General features: G+C 34.0%; 2 protein-coding genes across 2 annotated transcripts; one reads left to right on the top strand and one right to left on the bottom strand.

The window, feature by feature from the left end:
- Positions 1-7,260: 7,260 nt before the first annotated feature.
- Positions 7,261-8,615, bottom strand: LOC135085122 (partner of xrn-2 protein 1-like). The gene is made up of 2 exons (XM_063979880.1): positions 8,415-8,615; positions 7,261-7,841 (listed from the first exon to the last, which is right to left on the bottom strand). Exons 1-2 carry the CDS (start codon positions 8,576-8,578, stop codon positions 7,688-7,690), a joined length of 318 nt encoding a protein of 105 aa, XP_063835950.1. The 5' UTR covers positions 8,579-8,615; the 3' UTR covers positions 7,261-7,687.
- An 879-nt stretch (positions 8,616-9,494) lies between these two features.
- Positions 9,495-12,257, top strand: LOC135085542 (uncharacterized). The gene is made up of 2 exons (XM_063980324.1): positions 9,495-9,639; positions 9,732-12,257. The coding sequence occupies exon 2, from the start codon at positions 9,799-9,801 to the stop codon at positions 11,620-11,622; it is 1,824 nt and encodes a 607-aa protein (XP_063836394.1). The 5' UTR covers positions 9,495-9,639; positions 9,732-9,798; the 3' UTR covers positions 11,623-12,257.
- Positions 12,258-16,365: the final 4,108 nt, after the last annotated feature.

Raw genomic sequence — 16,365 nt, 5'->3', positions numbered from 1 at the left:
TGCTTACCATGAGCTTACGTTAGGTGCTTTCTTAGCCAAGTCGATCGACGGAGCACTTAAAAATTAGGTATTAATGGTAAAACAGGCATAATGAGGGCTATCGTTTTAGCGCTCACCAGTTAGCGCCACTGTAGAGTAAGGTCCTGTCACTTGCTAGTAGCGAAGACAGTGGCACCAACTGGTGCAAACAGTTTTATCTTTTTATTAGTATTCTTAATAAACGTAGTCTTATCATCCTTACCGATTTCCCGCCTTTTGTATTTATCTGGGCACTAATATTACTATTTATGTATGTTTATCTAGACAATTTTATGCAGCTTACTATTTTATTTATTTTACCAATGGTCCGTGACCCTCACTCGGCATGGGGCACACTGAAAACCAGCGCCGTGGCCTTCGTCACCGTGGGCCACGGCATATGCTGAGTGGGGTCCCGTTGCAGTGGGCATCTTGTTGGTGGATGGGTGGCACTGCTCAGTTTACTCTTGTTTTTATTTTTTCTTCTTTTATTATTATGTGCCACTGTCATGTCTATGTAATTGCCTGTATTTGTGTGATGTCCATTGTAATAAATGTATCTTTCTTTCTTTCTTTGGTGAGCGCTAAAGTGGTAGGAGGACTATCGCATTTGCACTCATCAAGATGGCGCCACTGTAGAGTAAGGTCCTGTCAATCGCCAGGGGTGCCAACTGTTAAGTATAAAAACGATAGCCCTCATTCTCATATTTTGTATATGCGATGATTATTAAAAACTGATTTTTAGTTAGGGTTTCAAATTTTTAGAATGTAATAAATTCTTATTTTCCAAGTCACTCTTCCATTCTTCCATTGTACTGCATTTATAAATCTATTGTGTATAGTTCCTTTCACGTTAAATTGTTTAGTTAAGATTTTTGAGTCAATAAATTTTATTTTTTGAATAAATTGAAAATTTTCAACTCTAATATAATTGGCTATTAAAATGCCTTTTATGAGCTTAAAAATGTATTTTTTCTATATTTTGCTTCAGAAGGAAAGTATGACGTCATTAGTGCTAGCCAACTCACTCCTAAAAATTGATTTTTACATAATAAATAAATAAATTCGAGTAATATGAAGTATTTAAAACCTTGTGTATTAAAAATTATCTGTAAATGCTGTCAACTACTCAAAGTCAATCATAAAAATTACAATAAAATGTTTTTTTGTTTGTATGCTGAGACAACTCAAAATTTACAGAATTACATTTAGAAAACTATCTAGTAGCCCTTTCTTCTCAGGATATTAAGAGTAAAACAATGTAAGATTTGTTAAAATTGACTGATACTTTAAAATCTAAGTTGACACCAAGTGATTTTGCGTGTGAATAAAATTAACAAAATTTGTATTTTTGAGTTGTTACACTTTTGAACTAGGAGTGCGAAATATTAAGATGGAAAGCTCTAAATATAATTTTCGGCATTTTTATAATTATTTAGAATAGAGAAACTGGAGTATGTTTTTACTTCATGAAATGAGAATAAAGTATTTAAGTATTACTTTAGACGATGCATATCTATAGGTTTAGCGCTTAACTCACTCAGTGCCTGAGGTTTGGGAGGGCCACGGGATGTGTGACATTTATATCATGGCTGGTTTTAGTGTGACGCGTAGTGTTGCCGAACTATCGATAGTTTTCATTCGAAAAAGCCTTCTCCATCGATAGGCCTATCGATAGTATCGATACTATCAATAGCTCAAAACGAGGCAATACTATTGAAAATGTGCAATACTATCGATAGTATTGTTGCTCGTGAAGAATAAACTATCGATAGTATCGATAGTATTGTCGCTTTTAAATAAAAAGCTATCGATACTATCGATAGTTTATTCTTCACGAGCAACAATACTATCGATAGTATTGCACGTATAGCCTGACCAGGAACATAAAAACCCTGGCATAGAGGCGCGTCAATTGCATTTGATAGTGCAACACTGAGTACAGTCGTACCTGTGTTAAATCAAAAGGCTAAAACTTTATGTATCAGGATTTAGGATTACGGGCTAATTTGATATTTTCATAAATTAACAAAAAAAAATTATTATAGGTAACCTGGTTTAAATAAATTAAATGAAACCATCAATCGAGCTAGTAGGATTTATTTTATTATTCATCAATAATCAAATTCAGAACTTGAATATTCAACTGCAATGTCTGCTCATGAACGCTTGAAACTCGGTACTTCTTTCCCAATTCCATAAAATTCAACACTTAGAAAGTGACAAAAAAAATTAAAATAGGTAGTTGAAACAAACCACAGCTAATTTTCATAGTGGACTGTACTATACGATAAACATGTCAGTCAATTTGACAACCTTTGTCGGAAACATTATTCAATGAAAATATTGTCCGAACCCTTAGTATTTCTCTTCGACAAATACTTTAACACATTGTGAACCACTTTTCTTTCACGACTATAAAAAGATTTTAGCAATTTAATTCACAAAATTAATTGCGCACATTTAAAATAAAGTTTGTTTACACTTTGACAGCAATAGACTGACATGCAAGGTGACATGTCAATGAAGTTTTCAGTTACTGTTGCCATTAAAAGAAATTAGTACCATTAGTTTTCCGCAACATGGCGAGGGTTTTTATGTTCCTGGTCAGGCTATATTCAATAGTATTGCCTCGTTTTGAGCTATCGATAGTATCGATAGTTTGGCTATCGATAGTCGACTATCGATCGGCAACACTAGTGACGCTGACCGTCCGGTGCGGACCCGCTCCGCACGGCCAATCTGTATGAACTTCTAGGGAGCGTTTTAGAGTAATGCGGTCCGGAGGAACCGCTCGCTATCCCCTAGCAGTTCATACAGATCGGCTGTGCGGAGCGATCCGCACTGACGGTCCGCGTGACTAAAACCAGCCTATGACGTGACAGATCATACAAAATCTGAAGCGCATCACGTTCGATGTCCCAACACCCTCCCGTGCCGGTCATACCTCAGGCACTGACTTAGTTGAGCGCTTTATACCTATAGCTATACATTTCCAGCCTATGTAGTTTTTGTTGCAGTTGTAGCCCAATGTGCTAGTCCTATACTTGGTAAAGTCCGGTCGCCGAGCACGTAGAATTTCGTCCAATGACTCCAAGCTACCCATCCTTATCGCTCGCGCATAATTTTGCTGTCGCGCTCGCACACTCACTGCGGTAGCTCGTCGCGTAGTCGTGACAGCAATATAATTTCGACAGACGTAATGGACATGGCGCACAATTTTTGTTGAAGATGCCAAAAAAAACTACAAAAAATTAGAATGAAAACTGTATTTTTACTTTTTTGATATCTTTAAAAATGACTGAAATATTCAAGCTCAAAGTGCGCTCTTCCGCTAGGAGCGATTTTCCGCGCGGATTTTGAAAATGTGACGTAGTAACATGAAAAGCTGCATGTAAGATATTATCTGTGTACAATGGTTAGAATGGTTAGTAGGGGAGCCGAATCGGGGATTTCGGGACTTACTAAAGAGTGGCAGACTAACATACAAGGAAATACTTTGTACCTGGTTGATTACCTCTAAGTATGAATTTTTGATATAAAACGGCATTAGTTCTTATGCCTCTCACCCAAAAAATACCTCAATTAAGCCCAAATTTAAGACCGCAGCCAAACTTTGAGTGACGATGGAAACTAGCCTAGATGGAGGACACATGAAATTGAACTTCTGCTTCTTCATTGATAAAGACTTATCATTTACCATACCTTATCATTTTGTATTCCATTTTCAAGTCACTTTTTTTTCGCTTACTGTAAAACAAAACGTGGGATTTTTTAAATCTCAGGCATTTGAACGCACATCTGAACGATGTCTGGTTTTAATTTCTTCAGTTACTCCGTGACCATGGCGCTTGCAACAGTGCCGAAATATTGGAAACTCAAAACTAAGGTACATGGTAGCAATCCCGTCAGTAATAATAATAGGAAAATGTCTTGAAAAATAAGTAAATCGTATATTACTTTATGTAACTAATTTTATTATGTATCATACTTATAACTAATCACTTCATTCAGAACTAGAAAACGATTCCAAGGATTCCACTTTTCTTCAATAGATCAAGATAAAGAGGTATTTATTATAAATTGCTCTTCCACTATTTCAATTATTCTATCTTACATCTTACTTGATGAAATCTTTTTCAATTTTATTCATGGTCATAACATTTTCACCATTCCTCTGCACCAATTTGTGAGGTACACCTGAAACCCCCGATAAAGCAGCTATTATAAGAATAATATAAAAAAAAAACCCTTCTGACGCAGTTAGGTAATAAACTAAATGTATCCAATTTCACTCCAACTTACTGTCAACTCAACGACGCGCTTTAAAATCAAAGATTGACTTTGAATTATGCCTTATTTTACAATACACATTGAAAACAGTATGACTTGCTTGAGCTTTTTCGACTTTTTCACAAAAATAACAAATAGGCATGAAGAGATTACAAAATTTCTGCAGCGACTGACAGTTCACTTGATTTACTTTGACAGGTGACAATAAATCCATAGATATTTGCCATATGAAAGACACACTTTTCCAATATTTTTGTTTGCCATGAGATTCTGGTACACCTATACCTATCATTTAATGAAAAGATAAACTAAATTTTTTCAGCACAACGAAAAACAGCTTTGGCGCGTGGCAATGCAACGTGACAACTGCAGTTCGGACTTCTTTATGCGTCCACTACACATACAATAAAATTCGAACTATCGCACATTTTTTCTTTTTAATTCTAATTCAGTAAAAAATGTTTTTGAAACCTTCATTCAAAATTCAAAAGTTATTATCATATGACAGAACTTATGACCAGACTATGTACATTGAATAAAATATTTTTCTTTTTATCATCAAGCTTAGCAGTCTAATAAGTTACTATGACACTCGAGTTAATCCACATTCAGCACCATAGCCTCCCCTTCTACAAGGCCCTCTACAAATGTCAAAACGTCACTTAACCCTTTTAGCACCAGTTCTTTTGTTTTTGAGAAGATGTACCCAAATTTTTATATCAATTAAATTATAGTCCAGTGGTTTGGTACAAATTAACGTGGTTACCTGGAAGGTGTTCCGGGAGTTTTGAAAATTGGTTATTAAAATACAGGGTGTGTATTTTAATCACCAATTTTTGTAATTGTAATTTTTTTAATTTTCATACAAAATAAATTTTATAAAATCCGATTTGTATGAAAATTAAAAAAATTTAAATGATGATATCAAATTTCTGACTTCACCATACCATTTATATGACCATGTTAACATGGGCTAGTGTCGGCTCATATACCCATTTACCTAACACCCTGTAGATTTCGCTATGCTCTCTGTTAGTCTGTTAGTTAAGTGTGATTGCCGCGCTCGTTGCGAAATTGGAAAAATGCTGCCTTAGAGAAGATTTTTGATAGTTACATTCCTTCCTATTTCGTCGTTACATCCAAATGACGTTCACTGCTGAAAAAAGGCGAGAATCCTTTGGGTTTTCCATAGGTTTTTCATAATAAAATAAAAAACAGTCCTGCGCTGCCCGCATTCAGGTTCTTCCCGCGACCTTTACCAGATCGTCGGTCCACCTAGTAGGAGGCCTGCCCACGCTACGTCTTCCACCCCGTGGTCGCCACTCAAGAAATTTTCTACCCCAATGGCCATCGTCTCTACGAGCTATGTGTCCCGCCCACTGCCACTTGATTTTAGCAATTCTGCGTGCAATGTCGGTCACTTTGGTTCTCCTGCGGATCTCCTCATTTCTGATTCGATCACGCAGGGAAACCCCGAGCATACCCCGCTCCATCACCCTTTGGGTGACCTTGAGAATTCTTATGAGGACCATAGTAAGCGACCACGTTTCAGAACCTTAAACTTTCCTATTTATTTCACGACTAGCTTTTGCCTGCGGCTTCACCCGCGTGAAATTTAGTGTCACAGATCGGCATAAATTATAGCCTATATGTTAATCTGGGTTACAAACAAAACAATAATATTGTACAGTTTCAACAAAATCCGTTGAGTACTTTTTGCGTGAAAGAGTAACAAACCTGAGACACAGGAATCTTCCTAGTCCAGGTATCAACCCACCAACATTCTTACTTTTTGTTTTTCCTGATTGTTTGTTATCATAATATTATGTGTTATGTTGGTGAGAAATAAACATTATTTTACTTTATTTTAAACTTCCAGACATCCAAACTTTCGCATTTACCTATAATATTAGTAGGATACAATTATGTAATGTAGAAACAAACAAGACAAAAAAAATGTACACTCCGGAACGCGAATTTTTTTATACTTCAGAGTTCAGCATATTTAGGACACCCGGCAGCGTGTCCTGCCATGATCAAAGAAAAAAGAACTCGCAATTTAGCAGGTACATTAATTTGACTGTTTCACAACTCTAAATCTATTTAACTTACATTACATGAAATTTATCACATTTATCAAAGCTTCTTAGCTTGTCTATGTCCCAAAAATTATAAAATGAAAAAAGTAGTTGTCAAAAACCTTTTTTTAAGGCGGATTTTTTTCAATAAGGCGGGCGCGCGCGCGGCTATAAACGAGGTCACAAAATTCGGAAAGAACATAGCGAAATCTATTTATTCACCAATTTTCAAAAATTCCGGAAAACTTTCCAAGTAAAATTAACAAATAACTGGACTATTTACTCGTTATTGAGCACAGACACACAAACTTGGTTATTTTTCCAGAAAATTTATATTTAAGTGCATAACTGTAAAAATGGCTTCATATTGCACAAAATTGGCAATAGGTGGCATAATAATGGTTACTTTTATAGCGCCTAGTTTGAAATGTGATTGAACGATGACAACTAACAACAGTTGTCAGTTAGGTAAAATTTTATTTTAGTTGGAAAAAGACAAAAAGTGATAAATGGGTTAACGCGCGGGGGCTGCAAAATCATGTTGTGACGTCACGCGCGAATATTGGAAATTTTTGAAAATTTTAAAAAGTCCGTAAACTTCTCGAGGCTCTATCTTCGGTAATACTGGATGGATTGAGGTGAAATAAAAACTAGTGTAATGTGTGTGATCTAAACTTTAAATTAAGTCATAATTTAACTTAATATTACAACTTATGCGTGTTGTCCATTCTACGTGCTCGGCGACCGGACTTTACATATCAAAACTGGAGCTTATGTCCGAGGTATTAATGTAAGGAAGAAAATGATATTACACATTTTTGTAAATCAAATATTTTAATAAAAAGTTTTTATAATCATTACAGTATTTTATTTACAAGCTTAAAAATACCTGAAGTCATATAAAGTGATTATAGAAATAATTTTTTAGACTTTCTTTTGCGTTACATCCATTCAATCCATTTCAAAATCACAATTTAACAAATAAATGTAATAGGCTATGACAAAATTTCCATTATTTGTCCATCAGACAGATAAATTAGAATATAATTAGACTGATATTTTTTATTTTCTTTCTTAAATAATAACTTGATGTACAAGTTAAAATGGCGCGTTACGTCACACTTGAGTAGATTTTTACTCTAAAGTGACGTCACGCGACATTTCAACTCAATATAATACTGTAATATTATTCAATTATGAAAATAATTCAAAAATATGAGTCCAAGATTTTATTATTATCTGTCTGACGGACTAAATAGAAATACGATTTTACTACCCAGTCATCATCCCTATTACAGCTATTTATTATTAAAAGTCCTCTTAGCCTTCTGTTCGGCTGCGTCGCTGGCTTCCACAAACGTACGCTTGAGTTTGTTTTTGCGACTGTCTCGGTACTTCGCTGCGACCTTTTCTGCAAGCTTTGAGATTCTCTTCATAGTCTGTGGTGGGTACCTGAAGAAAATTATTAAAATAGTGTTGGAATAAATACCAATTTAGAGTTATGCCTGTTTTCAACATCAATCCCTAAAGCAGGGGTGGGCAAGGCAAAAAATACTACATGATGGTTGTGTACTAAACTATGCTGTTTCATTTAAGATTTCAAGAAGTATGCAAGTGGTAGATTCCCAGGGTTTCTTTAGTAAACAGTAGATCTTATGTCTTATCAAGTTGGCCACCCCTGCCCTAAAGTGACCCCTACGTATCATAGGGGTCACTTAAAAATTAGGGATTGATGGTGAAAAAGGGCATAAGTGTCTGTTAGTGTTCCATACCAATTTAGACTTGACCAACTACAGGATGTAAATTATAACTGAATCTTGTTTTTTTTTAGATGTTCGTTCGTTTCAGCCGAAAGACGTCCACTGCTGGACAAAGGCCTCCCCTAAGGATTTCCTCTCCATGGGGGGATTTGCCTTAATCGCCACGCTTGGCAGGCGGGTTGGCCTAAATATCCGTAACCGAAACCGGTATAATATTATTCCTATATCCGTAACCGTATCCATAACATCCCTACTAAAAACATACCTGCATCCCAAAAACTCGATATTTGTAAACAACTGAGCAAGCGTCACCAGCTCTTCCTCATCAAAGTTGTCTTTATGCTCCATCATGAAGTTACGCCGCACTTCCCACTGCTCGTCCGACTCGTGCTCCGATCTTAGAGAGTCCACGTCTATTGAGGGTTTCATTTTCAAAAATCTGCAATTTTTTAAATTGAGGTTATATTGTGTTGTTTAGACGCAGTGGTATCATGGTATGACGTTTATGAGTAAGTAGTGATTATTAATTAATAGAAAGTAATTAATAACAAACGCAACTTACTTTAATTCATGAAATAACAAATTACAAAATATTTTGTTTGATGTGGTGAAATTGACAATTTTTCTGACATTGACAGTCCATCTAGCTGGTAGAAAATGGTAGTTTCTCGAACCGTTTTCTATGATACGCAAGTGGTAATTAAGGATTTGATACGACAGAAGTTGTTATTTTGAATATGATAAAGCAAATTATTTTAAAAACCTTCAGATTACTTTATTTTTAAATGGAACATGATATTCGAAGCGAAGCGAAGTGAGCCTTTTAGGTAAATACATTTGAGATGCGATTTGCACTATTATGTGTAACGGAACGTGTTTTTACAATATTGCCATACGTCTTTTTATTTTTCTACTTTAAACAATTTTTTTATATTGATTCAACGTTGAAATTTGATAAATTATTCTGTAATGTGATTATTATATTAGAAACATTATTTAAAAGCAGTTAATAAATTGAGAAAAGTAATATGAAATTATTTTTAGTGACAATTTAAATTTAAACTACAAAAATATTATTAAGATAGAACTAGAAAATGGCACAAATCAAGTCGGCCTCGACGAGTATTGCCAAGAACAAAAAAGAAGAAGAAGAAGATAGAACTAGCAACATTTTTGAACTAGTATAACCCTTCAAAATTCAATAGACCTAAATCCAAGACGGATTAGATGGAAACTACAAAATTCATTGATTTTCGTTTGATGTGCAGACCGCAGCGCCATTTACGTAGAATTTTTTCGTTCTTCTATATTTAGCCGGTTTCCGATCATACGTTTTCAACTTCGATTGTCATCCCAGCTTTTGTTGAGTGAAAAATTAAAATTTATTATACATTTGAAGGTATTTCTAACTTAGAATGGGTAAAAAAGTGTTTAAAATGACGTGAGAACATCAAAAAGTGTCTATTGAAACAGCAGCATAAGCGTTACAGGTAAAAACTGAGCACAATACACTAATTGCTTAGTATATCTTTGTTCTCGTACTACAAATTGTTTACAAAATATATTTTGCCTTTGTCTGCAGTGCGAGCCCATCCTCAATTCCGGGCCAGAGTGTGAGTTTGTAGTTAAAACAAGAGAGAGACAAGATAATGGAGTTATCTTCTATTAAGATGTTCTTTAGCATGAATTATTTTAAGAACACTGATGATGAGAAAACCTCCAATGAAATGGAGGATACAGTAATTGTGCAAAAAGATGAGACTAAGGAAATTAATTTTGATCGCGCTGAGCCAGATTCTACGTCAAAACAGTGTGGCACAAGCTCAAATCTGCCAGATTCAGAAACATCTCAGAAAAACTGCATGTCTGAGTCTGACGTAGCTCTAAGCAGTGAAGGCCCAAGTAACGAGCAGAAAACCAAGAAACTAAAACTAGATATAAATAAAGCAAGGCTCCTGTGCGAAGCGATAGATGATACGGATTCGAGCCCGTCCAGCAACGTTGAAAACACACCCAAACAAGTTTGGCTTAAAAACGAAAGTGAAGACGGGTTCAAATTCCGCAGTCTTGACTTTGATAAGTCTTATGACATATACGAAATGTCTGAGAGCTCATCCCTTGTTGAAGAAGAGAACCTTGATGAAGAATCGTCGGACAGATCAGACATATCAGTAATATCGGCTGACAACGAAGAAATCAAGATGTGTCGTAAAGTGGAACCGGAAGCAACAGAAGACTATCAGCGAGTACAATCGGCCAGCGCTGAGCCATTTGCGGACATAGAAGTTGAGAAAAATGAAGAAGAACGCATCATGATGCTGTTGGAATACCAAATGAACCTGCAAAAGTTAGATTGCATACTCAAAAAAGTGCTTTCAGAGTTCCAATTTCAAATCGAAGTATCAAAAGTGTTCCATTGCCGTTCCATTGTCACCACGCTGCCTGGAACTGACATCACTAACATCCCAAATACGTTGGGCGAGGTCACGTACATTGACAACTTAGACCGCGGTGTTAGTCCGTCTGGGTCATGGAATATCGTCATGGAAAAGGAAGACGACGATGCGAAATTAAAATTAAAAAAGCAGCTATCTTCTATGAAGCACTGCATTGACGATTTCATAGACACCTATCTTCAAAAGCAGAAGAAATGCAAGAAGTTTTTACCCAAAAACAAGAAAAAGTTCAAGTATTTCGATTACCCGGACTACAGAGACGCTATGCTCAGTCTATTCTCCCCAGAACATATCAAAGAGGATACTAACGTCACGAACGTTACCAAAATGAGCGATTACGACGAACACGACGCGCCTAAATGCGTCTGCAGGTGCCAGCTACACCGATCCCCATCTACGCCCACCGATTCTGGTCTTACCACTAAAAACGACCGATCTATATCCAGTCAGTCAATAACCTCTTCAATCGGCAACTTCAGTCTCGATTCATCCACTCTGACCGCCTACTCCGAGTCCCTAGACCAGATAGTGAGCTACAATAGCTTCCAAGACACAAGTTTCTACAGCACGTTGCTTCAAAAAGCTGCAATCGAACGCATAACATTCTACGTTCAAGTGCACAGCATACAGCTGAAATGCGAGCCGTCTGATCAGGAATTCGAGTCGAAAAACGTCATAACTTTCCATTGTCCGGCTTGTAAATCGCTAGAAAGCGATGAGAATGGTCTACTAAGACATATATTGAGCCAACGTCACTGTGAGAAGATTCATTTTCTGTACAAGACTGCGTATATCAAGAAATGCGTGTCAGCAGGCAAGGAAATACAGCCCAGTACTGTGTTAAACCCTATGAAGATGTATCGTGATGAGAACAAGATAGTATGCTTCGGAGATGCCATGTATGCTTGCTCGTTATGCTTCGAGAACATCATCGTCGGTGAGTCTGTTCTCATGGCACACTGCTCCGACCCAGAACATGTGGAACGCAGAGATAAATTTTTCGAAATCATAGAATAAGTGCATGTTGCATGAATTAGTTCCTTGCTTTTAGTTTTCTTAGAATGCTGGTGTCGTTACTAAAGATTTTTCTCAAATTATAACTTTTTTGTCGAGTTCATTGTGCCATATTTTTTATCAAAATAATCAACAAAAAAGAGCCATTCCCATTTCGAAGGCACCAGTTTGTTTAGTGTATTTCTAAACTAATAGCAAGGGATACATTTTAATCGTAAAATAGGTAATTTGTATACTTACTTATTTACTTTATGATATCTTACAGTTTTAGCACTTTTTACTTACACACTTTTGGGTTGGGTCAAAACTTTTATTACATTTTTTTCTAACATTTTACATATTTTTTTACTAATAAAAATTTTAAAAAAATGTAGACAATACCGTGCTAAAACTCTAAGGTTTCTCTAATTTATTTATGTAAGTAGTGACAGCAATTTTATAATTCCATTATTATTGTTTTTTTGTACAAAAATTAATACTGATCAGATCTCAAGTTGATTTATTCATATATTTTTGATGGCCCTTTTTGTTCTTAAAAAGCGACCAAAGTTAGTCCAGTTAAGGAGAAATGAATTAGGTATTTTAACCCCGTTGCTGACTTTTTAACGACCCTTACGATATTTTGGTTTAATTTTATTACATTTACCCTTACACTTACCCTTACGATATTTTGGTTTTATTTATGCATAAATTCCAAAATCATGTTACGAAAATTGGTGCTAAAATCTCTTTTTTAAGATTTCTTAGGTTCAAATTGAAGTTGAGAGTTGAATTGAACTATTGTTATTGATGAGTTAAAACGTTTTTTTTTATCTGTCGTAAATTATTCACCTGATAACGTTTTTTTTTTTCAAAAAACTTTTTCAATCCTTTGTTTATGAAATTGCCTACATAGTTAAAAACATAAAATTTTTTTTTTTTTAAAACATACATTAAAACATAAAATTGTGAATCTTATTTTTTGTATTTAAGGACAAAATAGTCCTACAATGAAAGCCATATTTAAAGTCATAATAGTGAGAAGCTGGAAAAGCTCCTCAAGCTACCAGCGCGCGTCCCTTCAAAAAAAAAAAATGTAAAAATTAATGTATTCTTATAGAGTTAGGTTTTACAGGGCACTTAATTTTTTTTCTTAATCAAATCATTTTTCTGTTCCATATAATTCAATGGCCAATACTCATATTATGAATCCCAGCTTAAAAACTCTGCTAGCAATCACTATACTATCTTTATTGAAGAAAAATGTTTGTGAAATCAAATGAACTTTAATGTACATTCTTATAAACTATGCATTATTAATTACAAAGTATCATATCAATATAGAGTAGGTTGCCCACTGTTCTCATTCTAAATTAGGTTAATAATTATCATTAATTAGCAAATAATTTACCAAACTACCTCTAGTATTATGGAATTCTGTTTACAGTTCATTTAATTAATTTAAACAGGTTTTAACGCGGATAGTTAAACCTGTATTTGCCTGGCTGTTAATTGACTTATTAATTACTTATTCGTATACACGAGTTGTTAGATTTAGCATTTGTGTTAATCTTTAAATCAACAAAAATTTTTTTACGATTTAAAAAGTACCTAAATCTCGCCCTTTATATTCACCGCTAAGCTATTAGCAATTATTAAAATATTTAGAAATTGTTGAACATTACCATTTTAGGATAAAAGAAATCTCGTACTGGCTATCATGTTTTAGGTTGAATCTCATTTAGGTATTTACTGAACTAGCAAGCCATTGCTAAATTTCATCATCCTTTATTGCCAGAAAAAAAAGGGCCAGGCTAATGGTATGGCTCCAAAATCTACCTGCAAACTTGCAATTGTCGACGGGCCCCTGTACCATTGTAAAAACTATGGAAAAATCCGTTTATTTTAAACTAAATTTTAGAAAAAGTGCGACATTTGCCTCGGAGATTGTAAACGATTTGAGCCCAGGTAGACTGTTCTAACAAAGGACAGTGTAAGTGAAGCAAAAAATCGGGTTTGCTTATTTAGCTAACAAAAACCTACCCTAAAGTTCTGCTACATGTTTCAAACAAAAGAGACCCTCATCATTGTAAACTAGGGTCCCTTACAATAACTGGTAATTGTGTATTTTACATAAAAACATCCCCCGTGTTGGTCAGTCCGCTCATTTATCTCGCATAGAAAAATGTCATGTTACGGCTGGGACGGGCCAGACAACATTTTTTTTACATATTTTTTCCATTTGTTTTTGCAAAATCACGTACCGCTGTTGAGTCGGTCAAGAAATAGTTTTTTTTACATATTTTTTTATTCATTTTTTTTTTTGTAAAAATGCAATTTCGTCGTTAGAAAGTCAGCAATCGTCATGGTGCTGTTAGGACACTGCCAAAATTGAAGTGCCGTTGGATTTAGTAATAAAAAAAAGCCATTGTGTTCATAGTTTTCTGTCCATTTCATTGTCCTACTCTAGACAATGTAGCCTATACTTGTACTTTTTATGTTTCACTCTCTTGTTAGATATTTTGGTTCTTTACCAATCATTTTGTAATCGTACATCTTTTTGAAATATTGGGATGTGGAAGACAATAATGAAAAATTCTCACGCTATTTTTTGTATCCACTTACAGATTTTTAAATGAAAATTTATATTTTACTATACTACACATTTAGAACTTGAGCATAAGGCAGCTGATTCATATTTTGAGTTCGAAAAAAATATTGTGCCTTTGAAATTTAAAATTTACATAGCAAGAGAGTGAAACTTGGTTTGATTTTAAAACAGGGTGTTAGTCTAGCTTTTTAGTTTTGTTTTGTACGTAAATCTAATAAGCTTAATGTAGAGGTAGTCTTAGCAGTAATTGCTTATTCTGAGATCTAAAGTAAAGATACACTGTCTCATTCTCCCTCTATAAATCGGAGAGGGACGGCGTACCTTTACATTATTATAATAACAAATAATCTCAGAATAGCGTAGTATCAACATAATTATTGTCAATCAATAATCAACGTAGCAATATTTTCGCTTGTTATTCGTAACAGTAAAATCTGATCTCAAAAAAACCTTTACATCATTTCAACAAGACTGAATTCTGAGTCATTCCCAAAAATAAAAAGTTGGTTAGTGAAAAGAGAGCACATCAAAAAATTTGCATTAAGAATAGCTTTAAAAATATAAAAACAATAAGACAGTTCGATGGTATGAACCAATATTAGCATTTTTTTTTGCGAATTTCGACTTTTCATTTGCTATTTAGTAAAGAGGTTGAAAAGTATTTTTTAAACTTATTGTTTCTTTTTAACCAAATAAATTGATCAAATTATTGATGTGCCCCTCTAAAACTTCAAACTCAGTTGCCGCCTATGAATAAATAGTTATAATTACATAATATTATAAATATAAGCAAAAATGAACTGAAAATATTATAGTCATAAAAACTTTAATAGAAAAACAATTATACCTAATTGTAAAATAATCGAAAAGATACCTCTTTAATTTAGTTTTTTGTATTTTTTCCCATTTTCTCACGGTGGAAAATCATTGTTAAAACCATTACTACAATAGTTATTACAGATTAGACAAAATTTACAAAAGTTTTATTAATAATTTGTTGACCTCAGCATTCCACATCAATATTATTAATAATAATGTACTTTTAACATTAATATGTAAAAGTAGGTATGATTATGTAATGCATGTATTCTAATATATAATGATATAGTAGATGCTTTGGCCGTCAAATGAGTTGTGAAGATCAGGGATTCCTAAAAAGTATCAAGTTTAAGACAAGTAGTATACATAAAAAATCTTAAAATAAGTAAAATTCGAACATTATATTAATAAAGTGTGTATAATACTAGATATGTGTTTTTGAAGTAATAATAAATAGTCTCAGGATAGCATAAACAAGTGCCCTGGACTTCACTCGAACGACGGTCGTGTGTGAATGACGAAAATACAAAAAAAGCTAAAAAAAATAATTTTGTAACTTAAAAAAGTCGTTCACATACTTCATCTTTATTAATATTGTATAATAAGTTAAAAAAAATCTTAAAAATACGCTAAAATGTCATTAAAACTTTTAGTTTGTATCTTTTTGGTATGAAAATTTAGAATTTAAATTAACTACTAATGTCAATTCCATATTTGATTAAAGCATTCATATTTTTAACCCTTTTTAATCATTTTTCCATTTTTTTTTACTCTTGAATGCTTTTCTCAAAAAATACCTCACTCTCTCAACTTTCGAAAATCAAATAATGAACTAAAACTAGGCAATTTAAAGTGTTTGCACAAACTAAAGGGTACTTCTTAGGATACTAAAACTTATTCTGTGATCATACTGTTGATAATCCAAAATTATTGTTATGATAGTTTTAAAAAACAAGTATGGCGACTTTACGAAACCATTTTTTGACTTTTTTGTACTTGTGTACTTAATTTCTGACAACTTCTTTACAACGAGTGGATAATGCGAAATATTTTTAGTTACATTTGGTTTTAGTGACCTACTTTGATAGATTTTTTAATAAAAAAAATGTAAAAAGAATTTAATATAAAAAAATAATTTTGCATTGTCGACTTTTTTAAACTTTTCACTAACTCTTGTTATTCTTTACTTTGACCTATGTTTTTAAATGACGAAGTTGGACTTTGTTTAACTTTTTTTATTATTTACATATATTTCAATGGTTTTTTTAGAATCGCCATACTCATCGGCCGATTTGGTAAACTGTGATTCTCAAAAACGTGTTCATATCATAATTAAT

The sequence above is a fragment of the Ostrinia nubilalis genome, chromosome 28 (assembly GCF_963855985.1).
Source record: "Ostrinia nubilalis chromosome 28, ilOstNubi1.1, whole genome shotgun sequence".
NCBI classification, from domain to species: domain Eukaryota; kingdom Metazoa; phylum Arthropoda; class Insecta; order Lepidoptera; family Crambidae; genus Ostrinia; species Ostrinia nubilalis.
Note: the sequence above shows the minus strand (reverse complement) of the source record. Positions and strands in the feature narration are given on the sequence as shown.

What these genes read in the sequence shown, in the direction of transcription:
- LOC135085122 (XM_063979880.1), bottom strand. Translation starts at nt 8,578, where the DNA reads ATGAAACCCTCAATAGACGTGGACTCTCTAAGATCGGAGCACGAGTCG. An exon ending in ATCGAGTTTTTGGGATGCAG is followed by an intron (nt 7,842 to 8,414) that starts GTATGTTTTTAG and finishes AATTTTCTTCAG; the next exon opens with GTACCCACCACAGACTATGA.
- LOC135085542 (XM_063980324.1), top strand. Translation starts at nt 9,799, where the DNA reads ATGGAGTTATCTTCTATTAAGATGTTCTTTAGCATGAATTATTTTAAG.